This window comes from Carassius auratus, unplaced genomic scaffold, assembly GCF_003368295.1.
Source record: "Carassius auratus strain Wakin unplaced genomic scaffold, ASM336829v1 scaf_tig00001155, whole genome shotgun sequence".
NCBI lineage: Eukaryota > Metazoa > Chordata > Actinopteri > Cypriniformes > Cyprinidae > Carassius > Carassius auratus.
The window spans coordinates 158,897-186,403 of NW_020523344.1; the positions used below are offsets into that span (position 1 = coordinate 158,897).

At 42.5% G+C, this 27,507-nt stretch overlaps 1 protein-coding gene across 3 annotated transcripts; it reads right to left on the reverse strand.

The window, feature by feature from the left end:
• On the reverse strand, positions 1-27,507 carry calcoco1b (calcium binding and coiled-coil domain 1b). 3 transcript variants are annotated; one of them, XM_026242229.1, is made up of 14 exons: positions 27,412-27,507; positions 26,422-26,609; positions 24,450-24,552; positions 20,050-20,258; positions 19,391-19,603; positions 19,133-19,281; positions 18,924-18,993; positions 18,495-18,749; positions 18,233-18,358; positions 16,862-16,924; positions 16,697-16,784; positions 16,446-16,591; positions 497-582; positions 1-312 (listed from the first exon to the last, which is right to left on the reverse strand). In XM_026242229.1, exons 2-14 carry the CDS (start codon positions 26,551-26,553, stop codon positions 285-287), a joined length of 1,668 nt encoding a protein of 555 aa, XP_026098014.1. In that variant the 5' UTR covers positions 26,554-26,609; positions 27,412-27,507; the 3' UTR covers positions 1-284. The 3 variants fall into 3 exon arrangements, with proteins under 3 accessions (XP_026098014.1, XP_026098015.1, XP_026098016.1); XM_026242230.1 differs by having other exon boundaries at positions 26,422-26,581; positions 27,412-27,501; XM_026242231.1 differs by lacking the exon at positions 497-582 and having other exon boundaries at positions 2-312.

Consider the following 27,507-nt stretch of genomic DNA (forward strand, 5'->3'; position numbering starts at 1 on the left):
TCTTAATGGAACATGATCTTTACTTGATGTCCTAATGATTTTTTGGCATAAAAAAAAATCGATAATTTTGACCCATACAATATATTTTTGGCTATTGCTACAACTATACCCCAGCGACTTAAGACTCATTTGGTGCTCCAGCGTCACATATATAAGATTACACACTGGCTATAAAATAAGCCATCTTGGAAAACTGTTTTGATATTTCACACTGATCAGGAGCATATGTCCATGCTCTGATGTAAACAGGCTGCACACACATTCATTTCTATTCCACGTCTGGTTCACCACATGGGGGCGTCAGCAAGAACACTGTTGGGGAGACAGAAAGCACTGTTATCACTGAAGCTGTGTGAAACACACTGCAAGCAGTAACATTTCCAAATGCTTTTATTATGGTTGAAATGGGAACAAATCTGTGTTCCTGAAATACACAGACGTTAGCAGGCTTGATTTATTTCAAAGGTAAGCTCCTAAATCTGTGCATCATAATCACCTGAATACACTGTTGTTATGTTCAGAAAGCAGTAAAGTTTTGTCAGCAATGACACTGGAACATGGCTCCACTTCTAGGTCCTCTTGCTTTTTGTAAGGTGTTGGGTACAAACAAAGTTATATACGTTTTTATTTGAATGTGCATACAGTAGTAACTGTGGACTATGTCGTTTTCCCCAAAAAAGTATTTGGACACTTGAGCCACAAATAAAAATTTGAAACTTTGTACATCTCAACAAACTTCTTTTAGAATATTAATTATGTTTATGGTTAGGGTTAGTAGAATGCACATGTACAGGCAAATTTACTCATAGAGCGTCTTTTTGGGGGACCACTAAATAAAATAAAATATTAGCAGATATTAATAGTAGACAGTCTGTTGATACTCTTGTGAGTGGTAGTTGGCAGTTGCAAATGTACCTATAGTTAAAAGAATGAAAAGATACATTGTTCAAAATATACACTTCCTGGTTGTCAATTTTCGTATGGTAATAAAAGATGAACAGTAGATATCCTGCAAGAATACCAATGTGAACTTGATGGAAACTGACTATGCATCCATGAAAAGTGTTTTAAAAAGTGGCTCTGAAGAATGAATCTCGTACTCATACTTTTGGTGCCATTGTATATTTTAAAATTGTAGTTATTAAAAGTTATTGCAAATAAAGCAAATAAATATTGCTAAATATTTGTAATAGATTTGCAGTTGTTGGAAATTGATAGATTTGGTTCGACTGATATTAGTACCACATCCTACTAAGCTTAATTCTGTTGTTCCTGCCACTCTTCTCTGTTCATTGGACAGAGTCTTCAGCTTCATTCATCGCACCCAAAGATAAATTGAAGTACTTTACAACTATAGGACAGGAAGGGCTAAATAAACTTAGCACTGCATCTAAACCAACAACATGTTTATTAGATCCTGTACTCACTAAATTACTGAAAGTGTTTTTACCTGAAGCAGAAGAACTGCCTCTCAATATTATTAACTCATTGTTATCTTTAGGTCAGGTCCCAAAGCCATTCAAGCTGGCGGTTATTAAGCCTCTTATTTAAAAAACGCAAATAGATTCTAGTGAAATGGCAAATTAAAGGCCCATTTCAATTTTTCCATTTATGTCTAATATTTTAGAAAACGTTGTGTCTGCTCAATTTTGCTCCAAAATTATCTTTATGAAGAATTTCAAGAATTTGTTAGATTTCAAGCATCACCATAGCACAGAAACTGCACTTGTTAAAATGACAAATTACTTGCTTCTTCCGTCAGGTCAAGGCTGCATCTCGTTGCTAGTTTTACTTGATTTTAGTGCTGCATTCGACACCATAGATCATGACATACTCATAGATCGATTGCAAAACTTTACAGGTATTCAAGGACAGGTTTTAAGATGGTTTAGATCCTACCAGTCCGATCGCTACAACTTTGTTTATTTGAATGGGGAGTCATCTCATTTATCACCAGTAAAATATGGAGTGCCACAAGGATCTGTCCTAGGTCCTCTGCTATTTTCAATATACATGTGGCCCCTTGGTAATATTATAAGAAAATATGTGATTAGTTTCCACTGTTATGTTGATGATACTCAACTATATACAGTGGGTACGGAAAGTCAGACACCCTTAATATTTCACTCCTTGTTATATTGCAGCCAATTCCTAAAGTCATTTAAGTTATTTTTTTCCTCATTAAATGTACACACAGCACCCCATTTTGACAGAAAAACACAGAATTGTTAACATTTTTGCAAATTTATTAAAAAGTAAAACTGAAATATCACATGGTCCTAAGTATTCAGATCCTTAGCTCAATATTTAGTAGAAGCACCCTTTTTGGGAAAGATGCCTCAAGTTTTTCACACCTGGATTTGGGCATCCTCTGCCATTCTGTCACGGTTGGTACACCGTGATCTCGGGGTGTTTGCACTTTGTGGTGTAGTCTGTGTGTTTCGCGTCTGCACTGATTAGTTTCTGGGCGTCTCATCTCATCAGCAGCAGCTGTCACTCATTACTCATCCCCTATATATTGGCTTGTCTCACATCTTGTGTTTGTGAGATCGTTGTTTAATGCCGTTTACCCTGTTTGTCAGCTTCAGTGTTGTCTGCGTTGGATGTCTGTGTTTTCCCAGAACCTCATCCACTCTACGCACTACCACTCAGCTACAAACACTTTCCTTCGGCTCTATTCCCCGCAGTTCCTGTGCCATCCTCTCCTGCTACCTTCTCACCGCCATCATCCGGATTCCTCACCTCCTCACCACCACCTTGGATTATCGTCGTCCCAGCCTCATTGTTCCCTCGTGTTTGTTTGTTTGTTTATTTTCATTAAAAACTGTTAACTCGCATTTGTTTCCAGCCTTTCCTTCATCCCACCATCACAGAACAATCTCACCCATAATGGAAGCAGCGAGCACCAACACCCTCACAGACTTCATGCACCACAGCGTCAAACGAAAGGATCAGCAGCAGGAGAGCATCTCGAACACCGATGCACTCTCCAAGCGCTGGTGGCACAGGTGTCCGAGCTCACCCAGCAGATCCATCAGCTCACCTCTCCCACTGTGCCCATCGCACCGCCTGCACCGTCCGTCCCCCGGGAAACCCCTCAGGATCACTTCCGGCCAGAGCCGCGACTTCCAGCGCCTGAAAACTATTCTGGTGAGCCAGCATTTTGCAGAACTTTCTTAACCAAGTGTTCAATGCATTTCGCTCTACAGCCCCGCACCTTCGCCACCAAGGAATCAAAGGTGGCATTCACCCTCACGTTACTGTCGGGCAGGGCCGCGCTATGGGGGACGGTGGTGTGGGAGAATCAACATCCGTATTGTTCCTCGTTCGACGCCCTCTCAGAGGAAATGAGAAGGGTATTCGACCGTGCCGCGGCCGGCAGGGAAGCCGCTCATCAACTCTCTGAAATCCGTCAAGGCTCCTCGTCAGTGACTGACTATTCCATCGAGTTCCTCACCCTGGCGGGCGCGTGCCAGTGGATCGAGTCCGCGCAGTGGGATCGATTCCTGCATGGGTCATCCGACCGTGTTCAGAAGGAAATCTACCTCTTCGAGCTGCCCCCCACACTCAACGGACTCATAGACCTGGTTCTACGAGTGGATTCATGGATTAACCGGCTGGATAGCCAGCCCAGTCCTACATGCCCTACCATCTCTCCTGCCAGGGGGTGCTCGAGTCGAGAGAACGAGGTCGGCCCCGTCGACGACCACAAGCCCATGCAGATGGGTAGAGCTCGGCTGTCCCGGAGGGAGAGGGAACGGTGGAGGTCCCAAGGACTGTGTTTATACTGTGGAGGCTCAGCTCATAACATCTACTCATGCCCGGTAAAAGAGCTAGCCCGGTAGTAAACTTGAGGCTACTATCGGGTGGGATTTCCACTGGGAAGTCCTCATCTACATCATCGACCCTCCTTCTGGTGAAACTGTGGTGGAGTATCCTTTTTTCTCATGGACTCCCCTGTTGCTCCCAATGTGTTAGGTCACCCCTGGTTAACCAAACATAATCCACGAGTGGTATGGGGTTCTAACACTGTCACATTGTGGAGTGAAAGTTGTCATGAGTCTTGTCTGGTTTCTGCTTGTGCTGTTGTCCCTGTTTCTGTCTTTCAGAAGGAGAACAGGGTTTTGCCAAACGTGCCCGTAGAGTCATTTTGTCTGCATCAGGAAGGGGGATGAATGCTGAATTGTTGTTGGTGTCGCTGTTGGACAGTGTTTTCTCTACTTCCTGTTGGCCTTCTGTAGCTAATCATAGCTCCGTGTAGCTGTTTTTATTTTATATTTTTTCTCTATAATCTTTCTTACTATCACTGTCTGTTTGTTTGTTTTTTAGGTTGTAAAATATAACTTAATTCACACCATATTTCTGATATTATCAATCAATCTTATCAGATTAACTTTGATCGTTCACTCTTCCGTGACTGCAGTACACCTGCAAAGCGTTAGCACCCGTTAGCTTGTCATTAGCGTTTTCTTTTCTCCTCTCCTCTCTCTCGCTCCAGTTTTTCACAAGTTCATCAAACAACGACAGTAAGAATATTTCATCAAGCACGGTGAGTAATGGCTTCGCCTACTATCGTTATTTGCACCTCTTGCCACATGTACAGTTTGTCTATCTCTGTTGCTGATGAGGGACTCACATGTGATAAATGCAGGGAAATAGTTAGGCTGACAGAGAAGATTTCAGAATTAGAGACACGCATCCAAACTTTAATTGAGGACAGTAAGAATGTTAGGGGCTCTAGATACGGCTTTGGATGCGTCTAGCTCAGGGACTCCTGTACATTGTCCGGTTCCAGCAGAGCCCCTGCAGCAGGGCAACTGGGTGACGGTGAGGCAGCGTAGTCGTGGGTCAAAACACCGCTCTTCTGTTCCGATCAAAACATTAAACAGGTTCTCCCCACTCAGTGATGCACCCACTGAGAAACCTGATGAAAGTGCTCTAGTTATTGGTGATTCTATTGTACGGAACGTGAATATAGAGACACCAGCCACCATAGTCAAATGTTTACCGGGAGCCAGAGCGCCTGACATCTTGGCAAATTTAAAAGTGCTGGCTAATGCTAAACGTAAATACAGTAAGATTGTTATTCATGCCGGCGCTAATGATGTTCGAGTTCGCCAGTCGGAGATCACTAAAAATAACTTTAAAGAGGTGTGTGAACTTGCAAGCATGATGTCAGACACTGTAATATGCTCTGGTCCCCTCCCTGCTTACCGTGGTGACGAGATGCATAGCAGATTGTCATCACTCAATGGCTGGATGTCTAAGTGGTGCCCACAGAATAACATAGGTTTCATAGACAATTGGACGAGCTTTTGGGGCAGACCTGACCTGTTTAAAAGAGATGGTCTTCATCCCTCCTGGGGTAGACTCTTCTGTCTAGAAATATGGCACATAGTCTTAGTGTTTATACTTGACTAACTGGGGCCCAGGTCAGGAAGCAGACAGACTGGCTAAACCGACCGTCTGCTAGCTGCCTCCCGTCACAGAGGTCAGTTAATTCTCAGCACATAGAGACTCTTTCACCTAGATATCACACTATAGAGACTGTGTCTATTCCCCGAACTAGAAAATACAAAAAACGTCCAAACCAAGTTAAGGTTAACAATTTAATTGAGGTTCAACAAATAAAAAACAAATGCAATATGGATAAACAAATGATAAAGATTGGCTTATTGAATATCAGATCCATTTCTACGAAAACACTTTTTGTAAATAATATGATAACTGATCATAATATAGATGTGCTCTGTTTGACAGAAACTTGGCTAAAACCTGATGATTACATTATTTCAAATGAGTCCACCCCCCAAGATTACTGTTATAAACATGAACCGCGTTTAAAAGGCAAAGGGGGAGGAGTTGCTTCAATTTATAACAACGTTTTCAGGATTTCTCAGAGGGCAGGCTTCAAGTATAACTCGTTTGAGGTAATGGTGCTTCATATAACATTATCCAGAGAAACCAATGTTAATGATAAATCCCCTGTTATGTTTGTACTGGCTACTGTATACAGGCCACCAGGGCACCATACAGACTTTATTAAAGAGTTTGGTGATTTTACATCCGAGTTAGTTCTGGCTGCAGATAAAGTTTTAATAGTTGGTGATTTTAATATCCATGTTGATAATGAAAAAGATGCATTGGGATCAGCATTTATAGACATTCTGAACTCTATTGGTGTTAGACAACATGTTTCAGGACCTACTCATTGTCGAAATCATACTCTAGATTTAATACTGTCACATGGAATTGATGTTGATAGTGTTGAAATTATTCAGCCAAGTGATGATATCTCAGATCATTATTTAGTTCTGTGTAAACTTCATATAGCCAAAATTGTAAATTCTACTTCTTGTTACAAGTATCGAAGAACCATCACTTCTACCACAAAAGACTGCTTTTTAAGTTATCTTCCTGATGTATCCAAATTCCTTAGCATATCCAAAACCTCAGAACAACTTGATGATGTAACAGAAACTATGGACTCTCTCTTTTCTAACATTTTAAATACAGTTGCTCCTTTACGCTTAAGGAAGGTTAAGAAAAACAGTTTGACACCATGGTATAATGAGCATACTCGCACCCTAAAGAGAGCAGCCCGAAAAATGGAGCGCAGCTGGAGGAAAACAAAACTAGAGGTATTTCGTATTGCTTGGCGGGAAAGTAGCATATCCTATAGAAAAGCATTAAAAACTGCTAGATCTGATTACTTTTCTTCTCTTTTAGAAGAAAACAAACATAACCCCAGGTATTTATTCAATACAGTGGCTAAATTAACGAAAAATAAAGCCTCAACAAGTGTTGACATTTCCCAACACCACAACAGTAATGACTTTATGAACTACTTTACTTCTAAAATCGATACTATTAGATATAAAATTGCAACCATTCAGCCGTCAGCTACAGTATCACATCAGACAGTGCACTATAGACCCCCTGAGGAACAGTTCCACTCATTCTCTACTATAGGAGAGGAAGAATTGTATAAGCGTGTTGAATCATCTAAACCAACAACATGTATGTTAGACCCTATACCATCTAAGCTCCTAAAAGAGGTGCTTCCAGAAGTCATAGGTCCTCTTCTGACTATTATTAATTCCTCATTGTCATTAGGATATGTCCCCAAAACCTTCAAACTGGCTGTTATTAAGCCTCTCATAAAAAAACCACAACTTGACCCCAGAGAACTTGTTAATTATAGACCAATCTCGAATCTCCCTTTTCTGTGCAAGACACTAGAAAAGGTGGTATCCTCACAATTATATTCCTTCTTAGAGAAAAATGGTATATGTGAGGATTTCCAGTCAGGATTTAGACCGTATCATAGTACTGAGACTGCTCTCCTTAGAGTTACAAATGATCTGCTCTTATCATCTGATCGTGGGTGTATCTCTCTATTAGTTTTATTGGATCTTAGTGCTGCGTTTGACACAATTGACCACAACATTCTTTTGCATAGACTTGAACACTTTGTTGGCATCAGTGGAAGTGCATTAGCATGGTTTAAATCGTACTTATATGACCGGCATCAGTTCGTAGCAGTGAATGAAGATGTATCATATCGATCACAGGTGCAGTATGGAGTACCTCAAGGCTCAGTACTAGGGCCGCTACTCTTCACGCTTTATATGTTACCCTTGGGAGATATCATCAGGAAACATGGTGTTAGCTTTCACTGTTATGCTGATGATACTCAGCTCTATATTTCCTCGCAGCCCGGTGAAACACACCAATTTGAAAAACTAATGGAATGCATAGTCGATATAAAAAATTGGATGACAAGTAATTTCTTACTGCTAAATTCAGAAAAAACAGCGGTGTTAATCATGGGGCCTAAAAACTATGCTTGTAATAACCTAGAACACTGTCTAAGACTTGATGGTTGCTCTGTCAATTCTTCGTCATCAGTTAGGAACCTAGGTGTGCTACTTGATCGCAATCTTTCCTTAGAAAGCCACGTTTCTAGCATTTGTAAAACTGCATTTTTCCATCTCAAAAATATATCTAAATTACGGCCTATGCTCTCAATGTCAAATGCAGAAATGTTAATCCATGCATTTATGACTTCAAGGTTAGACTATTGTAATGCTTTACCTCTCCTTGAACTGTCACCTTATCGTGATGGAGAGGTTTGAGTACCCGAATGATCCTGGGAGCTATGTTGTCTGGGGCTATATGCTCCTGGTAGGGTCTCCCAAGGCAAACAGGTCCTTGGTGACGGGCCAGACTAAGAACAGTTCATAAAACCCCTTATGGCAAAATTAAAATCAAGGACCGTGACGTCGCCCGGCATGGCGCAGCCGGGGCCCCACCCTGGAGCCAGGCCCGGGGTTGGGGCTCGTATGCGAGCGCCTGGTGGCCGGGCCTTCCCCCATGGGGTCCGGCCGGGCTTAGCCCGAAGGAGTGATGTGGGGCCGCCCTCCTGTGGGCTCACCACCTGCAGGAGGGAGCGTAAGGGGCCGGTGCATAGTGGATCGGGCGACAGTCGTAGGCGAGACCCCCGACGACCCGATCTCTGGACACGGAATCTGGCTTTAGGGACGTGGAATGTCACCTCGTTGGCTGGGAAGGAGCCTGAGCTTGTGCGGGAGGTCGAGAGGTACCGACTAGAGATAGTCGGGCTCACCTCAACGCACAGCTTGGGCTCTGGAACCACAATTCTTGAGAGAGGCTGGACCCTCTACCACTCTGGAGTTGCCCAGGGCTGGAGTGGGTTTGCTAATAGCCCCCCAGCTCAGCCGCCATGTGTTGGAGTTTACCCCGGTGAACGAGAGGGTCGCTTCCCTGCGCCTTCGAGTCAGGGATAGGTCTCTCACTTTCGTTTGTGCCTACGGGCCGAACGGCAGTGCGGACTACCCGGCCTTCTTGGAGTCTCTGGGAGGGGTGCTGGAAAGTGCTCCGACTGGAGACTCCGTCGTTCTACTGGGGGACTTCAACGCTCACGTGGGCAGTGACAGTGACACCTGGAGGGGCGTGATTGGGAGGAACGGCCCCCCTGACCTGAACCCCAGCGGTGTTCTGTTATTGGATTTCTGTGCTAACCACGGTTTGTCCATAACGAACACCATGTTCAAGCATAAGGGTTTCCATCAGTGCACGTGGCACCAGGACACCCTTGGCCGGAGGTCGATGATCGACTTTGTGGTCGTGTCATCAGACCTTCGGCCATATGTCTTGGACACTCGGGTGAAGAGAGGGGCGGAGCTGTCAACTGATCACCACCTGGTGGTGAGTTGGATCCGATGGCGGGGGAGGAAGCTGGACAGACTCGGCAGACCCAAACGTACTGTGAGGGTCTGTTGGGAACGTTTGGCCGAGCCCCCTGTCAGAGAGATCTTCAACTCCCACCTCCGGCAGAGCTTCGACCGGATCCCGAGGGAGTCTGGAGATATTGAGTCCGAGTGGACCATGTTCTCCACCTCCATTGTCGCTGTGGCTGCTCGGAGCTGTGGCCGTAAGGTCTACGGTGCCTGTCGAGGCAGCAATCCCCGAACCCGGTGGTGGACACCGGAAGTAAGGGATGCTGTCAAGCTGAAGAAGGAGTCCTATCGGGCCTGGATGGCTTGTGGGACTCCGGTGGCAGCTGACAGGTACCGGCAGGCCAAGCGGACTGCAGCCCAGGTAGTCGTGGAGGCAAAAACTCGGGCCTGGGAGGAGTTCGGTGAGGCCATGGAGAAGGACTATCGGTTGGCCTCGAAGAGATTCTGGCAAACTGTTCGACGCCTCAGGAGGGGGAAGCAGTGCCCTACCAACACTGTTTACAGTAGAGATGGGCACCTGTTGACCTCAACTGGGGATATCATCGGGCGGTGGAAGGAATACTTCGAGGATCTTCTCAATCCCACCAACTTGTGTTCCGTTGAGGAAGCAGTGGCTGGGGACTCGGAGGAGCACTCGTCCATCACCCGGGCTGAAGTCATCAAGGTAGTTAAAAAGCTCCTCGGTGGCAAGGCACCGGGGGTGGACGAGATCCGCCCCGAGTACCTCAAGTCTCTGGATGTTGTGGGGCTGTCTTGGCTGGCTTGGTACTGGAGAGGAGAATTCGGCCGATAGTGGAACCTCGGATCCAGGAGGAACAGTGTGGTTTTCGTCCCGGTCGTGGAACACTGGACCAGCTCTATACCCTTTCCAGGGTGCTGGAGGGTTCATGGGAGTTTGCCCAACCAGTCCACATGTGTTTTGTGGACTTGGAGAAGGCATTCGACCGTGTTCCTCGCGACATCCTGTGGAGGGTGCTCCGGGAGTATGGGGTCGGCGGCTCCCTACTTAGGGCTGTTCGGTCCCTGTACGACCGGAGCAAGAGCTTGGTTCGCATTGCCGGCAGTAAGTCAGACCTGTTCCCGGTGCATGTTGGACTCCGGCAGGGCTGCCCTTTGTCACCGGTTCTGTTCATAATTTTTATGGACAGAATTTCTAGGCGCAGCCAAGGGCCGGAGAGTGTCCAGTTTGGGGACCATACGATTTCGTCGCTGCTTTTTGCGGATGATGTTGTCGTGTTGGCATCCTCAGACCAGGATCTTCAGTGTGCATTTGGACGGTTTGCAGCCGAGTGTGAATCGGCTGGGATGAGAATCAGCACCTCCAAGTCCGAGGCCATGGTTCTCAGTTGGAAATGTGTGGATTGCCCACTTCAGGTTGGTGGAGAGTTCCTGCCTCAAGTGGAGGAGATCAGGTATCTTGGAGTCTTGTTCACAAGTGAGGGAAGGATGGAACGTGAGATTGACAGACGGATCGGTGCAGCTTCTGCAGTAATGCGGTCGCTGTACCGGTCTGTCGTGGTGAAGAAGGAGCTGAGCTGTAAGGCAAAGCTCTCGAATTTACCGGTCAATCTACGTTCCTACTCTCACCTATGGTCATGAGCTGTGGGTCATGACCGAAAGGACAAGATCCCGGATACAGGCGGCCGAAATGAGCTTTCTCCGTCGGGTGGCTGGGCGCTCCCTTAGAGATAGGGTGAGAAGCTCGGTCACTCAGGAGGAGCTCAGAGTAGAGCCGTTGCTCCTCCACATCGAGAGGAGCCAGCTGAGGTGGCTCGGGCATATATTTCGGATGCCTCCTGGACGCCTTCCCAGGGAGGTGTTCCAGGCACGTCTCACCGGGAGGAGGCCCCGGGGAAGACCTAGGACATGCTGGAGGGACTATGTCTCCCGGCTGGCCTGGGAACGCCTCGGGGTCCCCCCGGAGGAGCTGGAAGAAGTGGCTAGGGAGAGGGAAGTCTGGGCGTCTCTGCTTAGACTGTTGCCCCCGCGACCCAGCCCCGGATAAGCGGAAGATGATGGATGGATGGATGGATAATGCTTTATTGGGTGGTTGTTCTGCACGCTTGGTAAACAAACTACAGCTAGTCCAAAATGCAGCAGCAAGAGTTCTTACTAGAACCTGGAAGTATGACCATATTAGCCCGGTCCTGTCCACACTGCACTGGCTCCCTATCAAACATCGTATAGATTTTAATATATTGCTTATTACTTACAAAGCCCTGAATGGTTTAGCACCTCAGTATTTGAATGAGCTCCTTTTACATTATACTCCTCTACGTCCGCTACGTTCTCAAAACTCAGGCAATTTGATAATACCTAGAATATCAAAATCAACTGCGGGCGGCAGATCCTTTTCCTATTTGGCGCCTAAACTCTGGAATAACCTACCTAACATTGTTCGGGAGGCAGACACACTCTTGCAGTTTAAATCTAGATTAAAGACCCATCTCTTTAACCTGGCATACACATAACATACTAATATGCTTTTAATATCCAAATCCGTTAAAGGATTTTTAGGCTGCATTAATTAGGTAAACTGGAACCGGAAACACTTCACATAACACCGTACTTTCTACGCTAATATTTGTCTGTTTCTGTCTTATTCCGAGGTCACCGTAGCCACCAGATCCAGTCTGTATCCAGATCAGAGGGTCACTGCCGTCGCCCGGATCCAGTACGTATCCAGACCAGATGGTGGATCAGCACCTAGAAAGGACCTCTACTGCCCTGAAAGACAGCGGAGACCAGGACAACTAGAGCCCCAGATACAGATCCCCTGTAAAGACCCTGTCTCAGAGGAGCACCAGGACAAGACCACAGGAAACAGATGATTCTTCTGCACAATCTGACTTTGCTGCAGCCTGGAATTGAACTACTGGTTTCGTCTGGTCAGAGGAGAACTGGCCCCCCAACTGAGCCTGGTTTCTCCCAAGGTTTTTTTCTCCATTCTGTCACCGATGGAGTTTCGGTTCCTTGCCGCTGTCGCCTCTGGCTTGCTTAGTTGGGGTCACTTCATCTACAGCGATATCATTGACTTGATTGCAAATAAATGCACAGACACTATTTAAACTGAACAGAGATGACATAGCTGAATTCAATGATGAACTGTCTTTAACTATCATTTTGCATTATTGAGACACTGTTTTCCAAATGAATGTTGTTCAGTGCTTTGACGCAATGTATTTTGTTTAAAGCACTATATAAATAAAGGTGATTGATTGATTGATTGATGAATGGAAAACCACCTTTAATACCCCTAGAGGGCACTTTGTATAATTGGTGATGCCGTTCTGGCTCTCCAACTCGCCGGGGGTTTTCCAAGCACTTGTTAATGACGTGTTGAGAGATTAGGTAGATCAGTTTATATACGTTTACCTGGATGACATACTGATTTTTTCTTCATCTCTACAGGAATACGTTCAACATGTCAGACGAGTGCTCCAGAGGTTACTTGAGAATGGGCTTTTTGTCAAGGCGGAGAAATGCGTATTCCATGCAAAGTCTGTTCCCTTCCTAGGATATATTGTCTCGTCCGAGGGAATACGTATGGACCCTGACAAGGTTAAGGCTGTGATAGATTGGCCATCCCCAGATTCCCGTAAGGCCCTTCAGTGGTTTCTGGGGTTCGCCAATTTCTATCGGCATTTCATTTGCAACTTCAGCCAACTAGCCTCACCTCTGACAGCCTTGACCTCCCCCAGTAGTCCGTTCAGGTGGTCAGACACAGCTGAGGCTGCGTTCGCTAACCTCAAGAGCCGCTTCGTTTCGGCTCCCATCCTTGTAGCCCCTGATCCCACTCGGCAGTTCGTGGTGGAGGTCGATGCGTCAGAAGTGGGGGTAAGAGCAGTGTTGTCCCAACGTGCTGCTTCGGACGATAAGGTACATCCTTGTGCGTTTTACTCTCATCGACTATCTCTTGCCGAACGTAATTATGACATTGGCAATAGAGAGTTGTTGGCCATCAAATTAGCATTAGAGGAGTGGCGTCACTGGCTGGAAGGTTCAGGGGTTCCCTGAACCGATCATAAGAATTTGGAGTACATTAGAACTGCCAAAAGACTCAATTCCAGGCAGGCTCGGTGGGCACTTTTTTTTCGGTCGTTTTGATTTTACTTTATCGTACCGCCCAGGTTCCAAGAATGTCAAACCCGACTCTTTATCACACCTTTTTGAACCCTCCGCCCGCCCAGTGACTCCCGAGTGTATTTTACCTGAGAAGTTAGTGGTCTCAGCACTCGTATGGGAGGTCGAGTCAAAGGTCAAGACAGCCTTACAAGGGGTAATGCCTCCGTCCGGTTGTCCACCGAACCGTTTATTTGTGCCGGAGGAGTTAAGGTCCGAAGTTGTCCAGTGGGGTCATTGTTCTAATGTAGCTTGTCACCCAGGGATAAGTAGAACTAATGGGTTGGTTAGACAACGATTCTGGTGGCCACGTATGGCTCATGACGTCCGCGATTTTGTTTTGGCTTGCTCAGTTTGCCCCAGTGGTAAGTCATCTAACTGACCTCCTGATGGGCTTCTTCAACCGTTGTCTGTCCCTTTGAGACCCTGGTCCCACATCGCTCTAGATTTTGTTAACGCCCTCACACCCTCTAATGTCATGAAGTCGTTTTTACCATAGTGGACCGGTTCTCGAAGGCGGCACATTTCATTCTCTTGCCCAAATTACCTACAGCCAAGGAGACAGTGGTCACTGTCCTAGATCACATCTTTCGGCTTCATGGCCTCCCGGTAGACGTGGTTTCTGACAGGGGATCTCAGTTCATATCCAAATTTTGAAAAGAGTTTTGCAAATTGTTAGGTGAATCAGTTAGCTTGTCTTTGGGTTATCATCCCCAAAATAACGGACAATCTGAGCGAGCCAACCAAGATTTAGAGAGGACGTTGCGATGTTTGGTCTCCAAGAATCCTTCTTCCTGGAGTCAACAACTCTCTATGGTGGAGTACGCCCACAATTCGTTGCCAGTGTGAGCTACGGGCCTTTCTCCATTTCAGTGTAGTGTAGGGTACCAGCCACCAGTCTTTCCCAGTCTGGAATCTGAAGTCGCGGTCCCCTCCGCTCATGTCCCCTCCAGAGATGCGCAATTGGGTTAAAGTTATGGCTCTGGCTGGGCCATTCAAGAACAGCCACAGAGTTGTTGTTTAGCCACTCCTTTATTTTATCTGTTTGCTTAGGGTCATTGTCTTGTTGGAAGGTGAACCTTCGGCCCAGTCTGAGGTCCTGGGCAATCTGGAGAAGGTTTTCATCCAGGATATCCCTTAACTTGGCCACATTCATCTTTCCCTCGATTGCAACCAGTCGTCCTGTCCCTGCAGCTGAAAAACACCCCCACAGCATGATGCTGCCACCACCATGCTTCACTGTTGGGACTGTATTGGACAGGTGATGAGCAGTGCTTGGTTTTCTCCACACATACCGCTTAGAATTAAGGCCAAAAAGTTCCTGGGCCCGTATTCATAAAGAATCTTAATGCAAAATGTAGCTCCTAGTGACAAAATTCTAAGAAACTTTTTAGAAAAGTTTACTCTTAAAATTAAAGAAAAAATCCTAGTAAAGAAAAAAGTAATTCAGAAAGCATCTTAACCCTTAAAATAGGTCTTAAGGTCAAACTTGTCAGGAGCACAGACGAGGACTTTTAAGAGGCTTAAGAGTTTCTTTAGCAGAGGAGAATCAGGGGGAATGAACCGTTAATAGTTTGTGCTATACGCTCCCATGTCTGCTTCTTGTCCCTTGCTGTGACACCCGGCCCGAATTTTCCTTTAAGAATGGCCTTGTGTTCATCCAATAACTGGGCTAATAGTAAAAACTGACATTTATCGCCCTTCTTGGTTTTGATTCCATGTTTGATACATTAAAACCGGTCAAATAGGAAAAATTATGCATGTAAATTCAAAATAAGAATTAGAATAGACACTATACTTAAAATCACTCTTTTATTTTTCTTCTTGGACAACCAACCAATCACAGTCTTCAAAAGATTGTGTCATACATAGCAACGGGATGAAAGTTTTTGTCTTCTCCTTACTCAGAGTTGCTCTCAGATCGGTCCCGAATCGCTCTAAAGCTAAGACTCCTACGTAAAAGTTTTTAAGCTAAATTAAGAGTTTTCTGAGAGGATTCTTAGAATCTTTATGAATACGGGCCCTGGTATTTTTTTAGCAAACTCCATGCAACTTTCATGTGTCTTGCACTAACTAACTGACATGCACTGTGAGCAGTAAGGCCTTATATAGACAGGTGTGTGGCTTTCCTTATCAAGTCCAATCAGTATAATCAAACACAGCTGGACTCAAATGAAGGTGTAGAACCATCCCAAAGATGATCAGAATAAATGGACAGTTAAATATATGAGTGTCACAGCAAAGGGTCTGAATACTTAGGACCATTTGATATTTCAGTTTTTCTTTTATAATAAAACTGCACATATGTCAACAATTATGTGTTTTTCTGTCAATAATGGGGTGCTGTGTGTACATCAATGAGAAAAAATATATTTATATATTTTAGCAAATGGCTGCAATATAACAAAGAGTGAAAAATTTAAGGGGGTCTGAATACTTTCCGTACCCACTGTATCTCAATGAGACCAGATGAAACTTCTAAATTCTAAATCACACAAAATCTTGTAGATTACAGTTTGCATCTAGATGGATGTACTGTTACTTTCTCTACAGTCAAAAATCTGGGTGTTATATTAAACAGCAAATTGTCCTGCATCTTCAATAATCAAGCTACAGGTAGTCCAAAACACATAAACTGACAGTCACCACTGATAAGCTACTAATAAATATTGTAGAAACTTAATTTTCTGTAAAGTTTATTTGCAATGATTTGTATCGTAAAAAGCACTATACAAATAAACTGGAATTGAATTGAATGGAATTATTTGTTTCTCACTAATAAGTTAATTGATAATGACTAATCAATAAACATCAGGTGATCATAATTAATCAATCTACAGTTTAAGATCAAAGATTTATTATTGGGAACAATAGCAGACCGGACAAAAAAAAAAAAAAATAATAATAATAATAAAATAATAATAATAAATAAATTATATTCACAAACATTATACATTGTGCTATTGTTACAATTAATTAGTTTTGTCATATAATATGTTTGTCAATTACTATATAATCATTGCTACAGACCAACCTCTGGGTTTAACCTTTGTTACTTACCCTCATATTGATTTCATTATCCTTTTGGCTTTGCTCTGCTGACACATGAAAGCTGGATTGTTCATGATCTGGCACACATAAAGTCTGTTCAGATAAAGAATCTTGCAGTGGATTTTCTTCAACTGATGGAGGGCTATCAATGCTAGCTGCAAGAGATAAGAAAAATATATCACTACAATATACTGTATATTTACAAAATGAATTTGTAGGCCTATGCCTACATAATGTTTAAGAGAAACCACGCGACTGACATGTTGGAGTAGCTGCAGCCTCAGCCCACTTAGCATCTGTCTCTGTGTCTAGTCTCAGCTCCAGCACATGGATATGATCTAAGAGCTCCTGTTTGTGAATAAAACACCTCCAGTCAGCATAGCATCAGATGAGATAGCACCAGTCAGAAATAAGAATGATTTCACCTCTTTCTCCAGCTGATGCTGCTCTTGTTCCTTCTGCAGGGCTCTCAAACTGGCTCTCAGTTCCTGAACGTTTTACACACATGATTCAATAATATCCGAAGACTACAGTGAAAACTTCATGCATATAATGTTAATAAAGTCACCCTGGATGTCTTTAACTACTGTTACTGTTGAAGTTCCAGCAAGGTAACAGCTTTCCATTCCTTTCTTTTAACAAACTCCCAATTAAAATTGCTATAGAAATCTCCTTTTGTCTTAATACCAAATGAATCCTGTTTAGCAATAACTACAGTACACTTAATTATAAAACCATTCTTAATGTCTATCCAATACCCAAAACCATGAATGTTAGAGTATAGTTGAGTCTTTCTAGTTTTTTTTCCTGACACTTTGGTCTAGTCTTGGTTGAGCACTTGAGCATCTCAACACTGTCACTTCTATTATGAGTATGCTTGGTACACGTCTACATTTAAAATATCAAACTGGAGCGTGCAAAAGACACAACATGAGAACGGCCCCTTAGGGGTCTTTCACACTAATTATTCTGGTGTAATGTTACTCAACATGGGTTAAGATGCTCAAGATGGAACCAAAGATTATATAGTATCTCAAGGACCATGATGGCAACTTTCAGATTAAACTATCATGGACCTTTCTTCCACACTAGCCCACTTCTACATCTAGGGATGTAGAAAACCTCAGCTACTATACAACATAGAAGAACATAGAAGATTCATTGTGAAGAAGTGTTCATGCCTGGGTGAGTTCCCAATTAACCGATTTCTGATCAATGGCAAATATTTACTTCAACTAGCTTCAAAGATGACTACAAGACCTGTGGTATAAGCTAACATCTGACAATGGGCTATCATCAACAAATTATTTCTGAACTATGTCTGAACAAGTCAACAGAATATTAAAAGCCACTTTTTCCATTGTGGGTTTACCTGTAAATATGTTGCAGGCTTGGGTACATATATTTGCTTCCCATGCATCAAATTGCTTTCGATGCTGACTGAAGTATGATAAAACTTGTAGTATTTTTGACCACTTGAGGTCAAAGAATCAAATAAATGTTGATCACTCATGTCATTATCCCTTTAAGAATATCTTATTAATCAGTTTAACCAGTGTGCCTGGTATCCACTAACATGAATGATGAGGAGGAAAACATTTCTGTAAACATATACATATATTGTTTTTAAATCTATTTTGGTCAGCTTATTTACAAGCTTTTTACAGCAACTCTTGCTTAATACTGGTGTTGCTCCAAGACCAGTAACCTGACCCACATATGAGCTGGCTATCCAAAAAGCTCAGACTGATGTCAAAGTTTAATTATAGGCCATGCATGCGTCACTGAGTATTTACCCGGTTACAGTCCTTCTCGTTCCCCAGCTCTACTTCCAGTTTTTCTCGCTCGGTTCTCTCCTCATGGAGCCACTCTTCCTTCTTCTGAAGCTCACGGCTCAGTTTCTGAATACGATCCTTATCCAACTTTAATAAGAGAGAGCACAGAGATTGAGAATCACATAATGTACTCATTAGTTGTGTTGTGGCTGGGCTGATAAAAGTGGCAATAGTAGTGTGTGAGAGAAAGATTTCTTATTATAACGTTATAACTCTCTCTTACCTCTGCACTTTGTCTTAAAGTGTCCCTCTCCTGGGCCCAGGTGGCTTGCCCCTCACGCAGTGACAGGTTGGCCTGGGACAGTTGTAAACTCATCTGTGCAGACTGAAGTCTGACCTGATGCAGCTCTGCATGACTGTGACTCTGCAAGGAGCCCAGTTCACTCAGGTCCCTGCGAAGGGCCTCAGTGCTACGCTCACTAGCCTCCAGGCGCTCCTGCAAGGTCCGCAGCTCAGCATGTGCCTGCTCATTCTCTATCTGGAGAGAAAATGTTAATTCACGTTAACCACGTAATCTACTCCATTTAATACTATTTAGTTAAAATTGTAAAAACAAATGAGTTATTCATAATTATTTCACAGAATGCAGAAAATATTCCAGTATAGATTTATAAAATGGTTATGCTGAATACAACAATTTATTTTAATTCACCTGCAAGTATTTCTTCTCCTTTTCTTCATCTCCCCTTTGTGTGGTCATCTTTTTAACTCTTTCCTTCATTCTGCACAGAAAAATGTATGTTTTCTCTTTTCCTTAAAAACTATTTTATTTAATCAGTTGGTTAAAATTAAGAGAAATTAACAGTCCATGAACAAAGAATAACTGTATCATAGTGAAGATTGGCATGAGTCCTAAATTACCTCTCAAGTTCGGCCTCTATGTCTTGTTTTTGTTGAGACAGAGTGGCAGCATCCTGTTGGAGTTCTTTGATTTGCTGATGATTTTCATCTCTCTCTGCTAGCAGCCCACTACATTCAGCAGCTATGTTTTCATGAGTGATTTGCACATCCTGATAGTAAATATACCAGTGTTTAAAGTTTCATATACAATAGGTTTTTGTGTCGTAATTTTTTCTGATTAGTGGTGATCCAGAAACATGACAAAAAATTGGATTCTACCTTTTGTTTTTGCTGGAGTTCCTCAATTATTTCAGTACTTTGCCTCAGGTTGCTTTTAAGCTCATCAATCTGACTCTTCATTTCATGTTTTACTCTTTCAAGCTCATGTTTTTCAGCTTTCCATCTTTCCCTTTCTGTCTCGGCCTCAGCATCAGTAGACTCAAACCTCTTACGCAGATCATGTAACTCACGTTGACATCCTTCTAAGAGATCCTGTAGAAATACCAGAAATAATTTAAAACATATGCAGGTAATTAGTCAAATAACATTTTGTACAGTATGAAAGATACGACTGGCCTAAAATGTTTTCAGACACTAAAGTCACACTTAAAATATTCAAAGTCATTTCTAAATACAGTAACATTTATACAAAACATATCTGTTATTTAAATTATACCAGAAATAACTCCACCTTTCCCCTTAAGTTTACACAATTGTGCTAAAAGGGTAACAATGACAGGTGTAGTTTCCACTAATAATTAGAAATGATTTCATAATTTAAAGCCTACCAAACTTTGTTTTGTTATTGTTTTGCTATCATTTTGTTATGTGTTGCATACATTTTTAAATTCCGATTGGTGTCCAAATCTTAATTATGGTAATTAAAAAGCTGTTATGGTCGAATCTGTTCTGGTCTCTTATGTTGAAGAATGCCCCACCTGCAGGATCAGAGCCTTTGGCACCACCACCAGCAGGTCATCTCCCCCCACCTCTTCATCGCCATTTTTGTCCTGCTCTAGTGTAACAAGTTCATCCAGAGGTTTTGGAGCACAAAAAGTAAACTGAGAACTGACTGCACATATCTCGTCACGTTCATCCACATAAGCAAACTGATATGCCTCCCTACCAGGTTTTGGCAGATAAGATGCTGAAAGATGGCAGGAAGAGTGGAATAAAGATCAGAAGACCAAAACACGTGACAAACATAAACAGCTTGATACAGCCTTAACGATGTCAGGCACTTGCAGTTGTGTTGCAATAGCTATAAAGTTTCAGATGGCAACTGAATGTTCTTGTTCTACTAAGAAACTGCAGTTGTTATTGCACTTGCTGTTTGTGCTGGTGCTGGACATACGACAACATTAATGCATTTATACATGTATCAAACTATAGGTTACTGCAGTATTTCCCAATCCTGAAGGCACACCAACACTACACACTTTTAAATCTAAAACAATTAATTAAAACACTATTTGAGGGGACTGTTACATGCTTAATTAGACTAATAATAATGGTTATTTAAAGTAATGTGTTTGCTACATTAATTAAATAGAATGGAGGTTACTTTAAGGGTTTGGAACAGGAAGTGATGTTGACACTTGAATGTTTTCAGACAGTTCAGTGATGTAAAAGAGTTTGACAAGAACAATACAAATGAAGGTAACACTTTATTTTAAATAAAAATAAATAAATTTTAACCGTAAAATAAAGTGTTAACAAAATAAAATAAGCTCAAATATGAGCCATCTTCACAGACAGAACAACTAGTAACGAGGATGGTAGATGATTTTCCTGTGTTCCCATTATCTCCCCCAAGCCTCTTTTTTGCCCCATCCAGGTGAGCCTATGGTCCCATGGGAGCAATGGAAAACATCCCTTGAAATGTATCTGTAAGCAATGGGCCCAGATACTATACCAATGAAGCTCAAAATGGCATACTCCTTCACTGTCTTGGTGCCAAAAGACAGCATGTTTTTTGCACACTCTGAGATGATCAAGCCACTGAAATAACACTGTTAAATCAACACTTAGGCAACACTTAGGCACCTCACCGTAGGCACTACAATTCCCACTAGCCTTGTCCCTTCATCACAGTAATTGCACTCCTGTTAATTGCACCAGGTGCCTTCAATTATTAGTCATTAGCCTCCCTATATTTACCAGTCTTTTGGTAGACAGCACCAGCACCACGAGGCAAGATGGAAGCCAGCCCAGCACCACACCACAAGGTGGTCGCCAGCCCAGTGCCACGATGCAAGATGGCCGCCAGCCTAGCGTCCATCATGGGCCAGCTCAGCGCCACTGCCCATGATGGCCGCAAGTCCAGCGCCACTGCCCAAGATGGCCGCCGGACCAGTGCCACTGCCCAAAATGGCCACCGGTCCAGTGCCAAGGCTCAAGATGCCCACCGGTCCAGAATCATGGCACAAGATGGCTGTTTGTTCAGCACCTCTGCACAGAATGACAGCCACAGTTGACCCTCCAGAGTCAAGTCAGGTTCCCGTTGAGCCTCCAGAGTCGAGTCAGGTTCCCGTTGACCCTCCACAGTTGAGTCAGATTCCCTTTGACCCTCCAGAGTCAAGTCAGATGCTCATTGACCCTCCAGAGTTGAGTCAGGTGCTCAGTGACCTTCCAGAGTCAGGGATAGTCACCGTTGACCTTCCAGAGTCAGGGCTAGTCACCGTTGACCTTCCAGAGTCAGGGCTAGTCACCGTTGACCTTCCAGAGTCAGGGCTAGTCACAGTTGACCTTCCAGAGTCAGGGCCAGTCACCATTGACCTTTCAGAGTCAGGGCTAGTCACCGTTGACCTTCCAGAGTCAGGGCTAGTCACCGTTCACACTCCGGAGTCAAGCCAAGTCCCCGGTGAAATTCATGGACAAGTGCAAGTCACTAATGATCTTCATGGGCAAAGTCCAGTCACCAGTATTCTTCATGAGCAAGGTCAAGTCACCGACTACCTTTATGGGCAAAGGCTAGTCACCATTGATCTTCCCCCTGATCTTCCGCCAGTCCACCTCCCTCCTGGGTTCCTTGTCTTTGTCTTTCTCTCTGTTTCCCTCTAAGGACCTGGCCCTCCGTCCCTCCCCCTGATCCTCCGCCGGTCCACCTCCCTCCTGGGATCCTTGTTTTTGTGTTTGCATTTATTGTCTCTGTTTCCCCATTTTGCCTGGTCCTTTTGTCTCCGTTTTCCCATTTTACCTCTTAGCAGCTTGTTCAGGACTGTATCCATGTCTTGTAACAAGGATAACTGGCCCAATTGGGTCTTTGCCTTTGCCAACTAATACTTTGTAGCACATTCAGCTTGATATCTGTGATGAACTCTGTGATGTGCCCTGCCATTTACATTGTCATATGGTAGTTTATAATCTACACTCAAATAGGCAAAAGAGGTTGCACTGTAGGCTTTATCACGTCCAGTTCCATCACTGATTTGCTTTTTGCATCAAGTTGCTCTTTGCCAGCTGGGGCCTGCCAAAGAACTTGACAACTGACAATGGCCCTCAACTAGTATTTGCTGAGTTTGCCAGTTACATCCACAGCAAAATAATTTACTATCACTCTCAGTCAAATAGGGGCGTAGGGAGATTTAATCAGTCACAGAAAATTGGTCTGAGAGCTTACTTGGCTCAAGACAGCTCTTTTTTAACAAGGCTTTGTTTCAGACTCTTCTACACTACAGAGTTACTCAACATGCCACAACTGCAGACTTCCTATTTCGCCCTCCTATTTTTCACAGTGAAAATCCAGTGGTGTAAGCCAGGATAAGTGGACAACAGCTCAAAGCACAGGGCATATATAATGCAAAGAAAAAGTCCCTGATTTCCAGAATTATCCTTCTGAACTGGGTGTGGGTTCAGCTGCCACACAAGAAAACATGTTCACACTTTCCAGCTATCTGATGGTTTCTGTTGACATGCCAGTTATTTGAGGAAAGTACTGTGCCCTCCTGGTGTGCTTCACACCCAAGTTCTTTATGCCCTCTGCCCCTAGCACAGCATCTGGTGACTCCGGAAGAAATGTTTTCGTACATTGCTCACTGGAAGGGGAGGGGAAATGTGGCAGGCTAGTTAGACTAATAATCTGATAGATTATTAAATATAATGAGCAGTGGTTACTTTAAGGGTTTGGAACGTGAAGTGACTCTTTCACACAAATTAGATATGGTAAAGACGAGAACAAAACAAATCAAAATAAGCTCAAGCACCAGTTGCCTTTACAGACATAACAGGGATGGCCATTTGTAGTGGTGTTCAAAACATCACTGAGTGCACTCATTCAATCTGCATAATGCACTGCAATAGTGGGTGTACAACTGATGTACACTCAATGGCTAGATAATACCCATAACGCACTGTGAGGGTTGTGCAAATATACATATATAAAATTGTTAAATTAAGGTTCATACATTCAGTACAGACCAAAAGTTTGGACACACCTTCTCATTGAATGACTATGAAAATTGTAGAATCACACTGAAGGCATCAAGGGCTATTTGACCAAGAAGGAGAGTGATGGGGAGCTGCGCCAGATGACCTGGCCTCCACAGTCATCAGACCTGAACCCAATCGAGATGGTTTAGGGGTGAGCTGGACCGCAGACTGAAGGCAAAAGGGCCAACAAGTGCTAAGCATCTCTCGGGGGAACTCCTTCAAGACTGTTGGAAGACCATTTCAGGTGACTACCTCTTGAAGCTCATCAAGAGAATGCCAAGAGTGTGCAAAGCAGTAATCAAAGCAAAAGGTGGCTACTTTGAAGAACCTAGAATATGACATATTTTCAGTTGTTTCACACTTTTTTGTTATGTATATAATTCCATACATAATTCCACATGTGTTAATTCGTAGTTTTGATGCCTTCAGTGTGAATCTACAATTTTCATAGCCATGAAAATAAAGAAAACTCTTTGAATGAGAATGTGTGTCCAAACTTTTAGTCTGTACTGTACATACTAGTTTTCATGATAGATTTTAAGACAAATGTTTTCATTAACCATGGAGCTGCCAGTTTGCTAAGTTTCAAATTATTATTGAACAGCAAGCTCAAACTATGCTAAAGCAACAGCCCTTCCAACAGACTCTGTGTCCGAATTCACTTAGTGTCTGAATCCATTCACTTCTTTAACTGGACTTTATTAATGGATTATTGTAGGGAATAGTGGAAGAGGGTATGGGGGCGATTTAGAACATATCCCATTACTTGAAAATGGAAGGGTTGGATAAGGGAAATATCCAAAATTGGTACTTATGTGCCTTCAGGAACACGGTTCAGAAACAGTGGGTTACTGTATATAAAGAAACACAAATAAAATAGAATATTATATAACAATTATAAACATACAATGAAAAGCCACACAACAGTTTGCATCTGTTCCTGTTTGGTACCCTTCTGGTGCTAGAGCCCAAGCAAAAGTGTAGTAATCATTCACTGTCAGCCATCCCACCTGTGAAAAAAGATACAACACTTGTTAAAATTACAAATGACCTGCTTCTTGCGTCAGATCAAGGCTGCATCTCATTTCTAGTTTTACTTGATCTTAGTGCTGCGTTCGACACCATTGATCAGGGATAGGCAACTCCGGTCCTGGAGGGCCACTATCCTGCAGAGTTTAGCTCCAACCCTAATAAAACACACCTGAACAAGGCAATCAGTGTTTTCGGGATTACTAGATAGATACAGGCAGGTGAATTTTTATGAGGGCTCAAGCTAAACTCTGCAGGATAGTGGCCCTCCAGGACCGGAGTTTCCTATCCCTGCCATAGATCATGACATACTTTTGTTTAAGATTGTTTACAAAACTGTACAGGTATTCAAGGGCAGGCTCTAAGATGGTTTAGATCCTACCTGTCCGATCGCTACCATTTTGTTTATATAAATGGGGAGTCATTTCATTTATCATCAGTAAAATATGGAGTACCACAAGGATCCGTCCTAGGTCTCTTTCTATTTTCAATATACATGTTGCCCCTTGGTAATATTATTAGAAAATACGGAATTAGCTTCCACTGTTATGCTGATGATACTCAGCTATATATCTCAACGAGACTACATTCAACTTCTAAATTATCTAAGCTAGCAGAGTGTGTTAAAAATTTAAAAGACTGGATGACAAATAATTATCTCCAATTAAATTTGGATAAGACAGAGATATTAATTATTGGACCAAAAAACACTACACAGAATCTTGTAGATTACAATTTGCAACTAGACAAATGTACTGTTATTTCCTCTACAGTCAAAAATCTGGGTGTTATATTAGACAGCAACTTGTCTTTTGAAAATCATATTTCCCATGTTACAAAAACTGCATTCTTCCATCTTAGAAACATTTCCAAGCTACGAAACATGTTATCTGTTTCTGATGCAGAAAAGCTAGTTCATGCATTTATGACCTCTAGACTGGACTACTGTAATGCACTTTTAGGTGGTTGTCCAGCATCTTCCATAAACAAGCTACAGGTGGTCCAAAATGCAGCAGCTAGAGTCCTTACCAGGTCAAGAAAATATGATCATATTACCCCAATTTTACAGTCTCTGCACTGGCTACCTATTAAGTTCTGCATCAGTTACAAATTATCATTACCTACCTATAAGGCCCTAAATGGTTTAGCTCCTGCGTATCTAACTAGCCTTCTACCACGTTACAATCCATCACGCTCCCTAAGGTCACAAAACGCTGGACGTTTGGTAGTTCCTAGGATAGCAAAGTCCACTAAGAGAGGTAGAGCTTTTTCACATTTGGCTCCCTAACTCTGGAATAGGCTTCCTGATAATATTCAGGGTTCAGACACACTCTCTCTGTTTAAATCTAGATTAAAAACACATCTCTTTCGCCAAGCATTTGAATAACGTACCTCTTAAATTGTGAGTGTAGTTGCATCTGATCAAATGCACATTCTTATCCTTTAGCTTGGCTTTAACTAATTAATTTTACTTTGTTGGATCAGCAGCTATGCTAATGATGTCTATATTTGTTTCTATGTTTTGCCACAGGATTTACACAAGCTCCAGTCTGGATCCAGAACACCTGAGAATAGATGATGCTGACCATCAGAGGACCTCAGATGATGCTAACCCTGAATCAACAAACAGAACTAACAAATATTGCTACAAGTGTGACTGCATCATATAATAATTATTAATTATTAATAATATTAATAGTGTTTCTTCGTCTTGTATTATTTTTTCTAAAAATCCTGTCATACATGCACAAACTGACATGTCACCACTTATAAGCTACTACTACATATTGTAAAAACATAATTTTCTGTAAAGTAAATAAATACAGTGTTTAATTCAGTACAGGAGTTACCTTAAAAATACCTATCCAGTCATGACTGCTCCAGCTGTGATGACTGCTTATAGTGTAGCGACAGTCCACCCTTGACTGTGAGAAATAGCTCTTGGAAACATCTCGGAAAGTCACAGTTCTCTTTTCCTCCATAACAATGGTTATAAATCAGGTCATATGACTGCACTGACAAAGAAATCCGTCAAACACTGTGCAAAAAAATTTTTTTTTTCAGTATTGAAGACCACAACACTGCTGTCCAGTGCTTCAAAATAACTAAAGTGACTGGAAATGTGAATCAACACAATCATGTTTGTGTAGTCAACTATATTTAGTGTCTTTCCATTAAACTAAAGCAATGCTTGATACTGCATATGACTGCTATTAGATTTCCATGTGTTGTGAAACTGCATGAGAGTGGGGTAACAGCATTCTTTCTTTGAATGTTTACTCAGAAGTAGCTGTCAAGTCAAATAGCCTGTACTCTTCATTGCTTAATGATCTTCAACATTTCTAATCTTTTAATTCAATCATATGCACTTAAATATAAAATATAACCTTTGGGGCTTTTACACTTTTTTATCCATTGTAGTTTTCAGATAAAAAAACAAACAAACAAACAATAAAACAAATATATATTATATATAAATAGATATATTGACACCTTAATATGTCAGTGAATGTCTTATTGATGATCTTTCCAGTAAGTAAAATGTCACTCATTTCACACATTCATTTACATTAGGTAGACAGTTTCTCACAAATTAATTTACATTGGAATCAAGCCATATATTTTCTAAATATATATGCTCCCTAGGAATTAAACCTATGATTTTGGGTTTGGATGTTCTACCAATTCAGCTACACAAACTTTAATCATGAACAGCAGAAAATTAACATTAACAAATTATGTTAATCATTAACAAATGAACAATATATTTCTTTTTTGTCTACATTTACAATGTCAGTGCAACAACATAGTTAAAATACCAGCAAAAATTTTACACTTACCTTAATACAAAATTAGGTTTATCGAAGAATCAGATCACCTGAGGGCTTCCAGGTCCTTGTATGAGTGCCTATGATCTTGATGAGACTTAAGTTGAG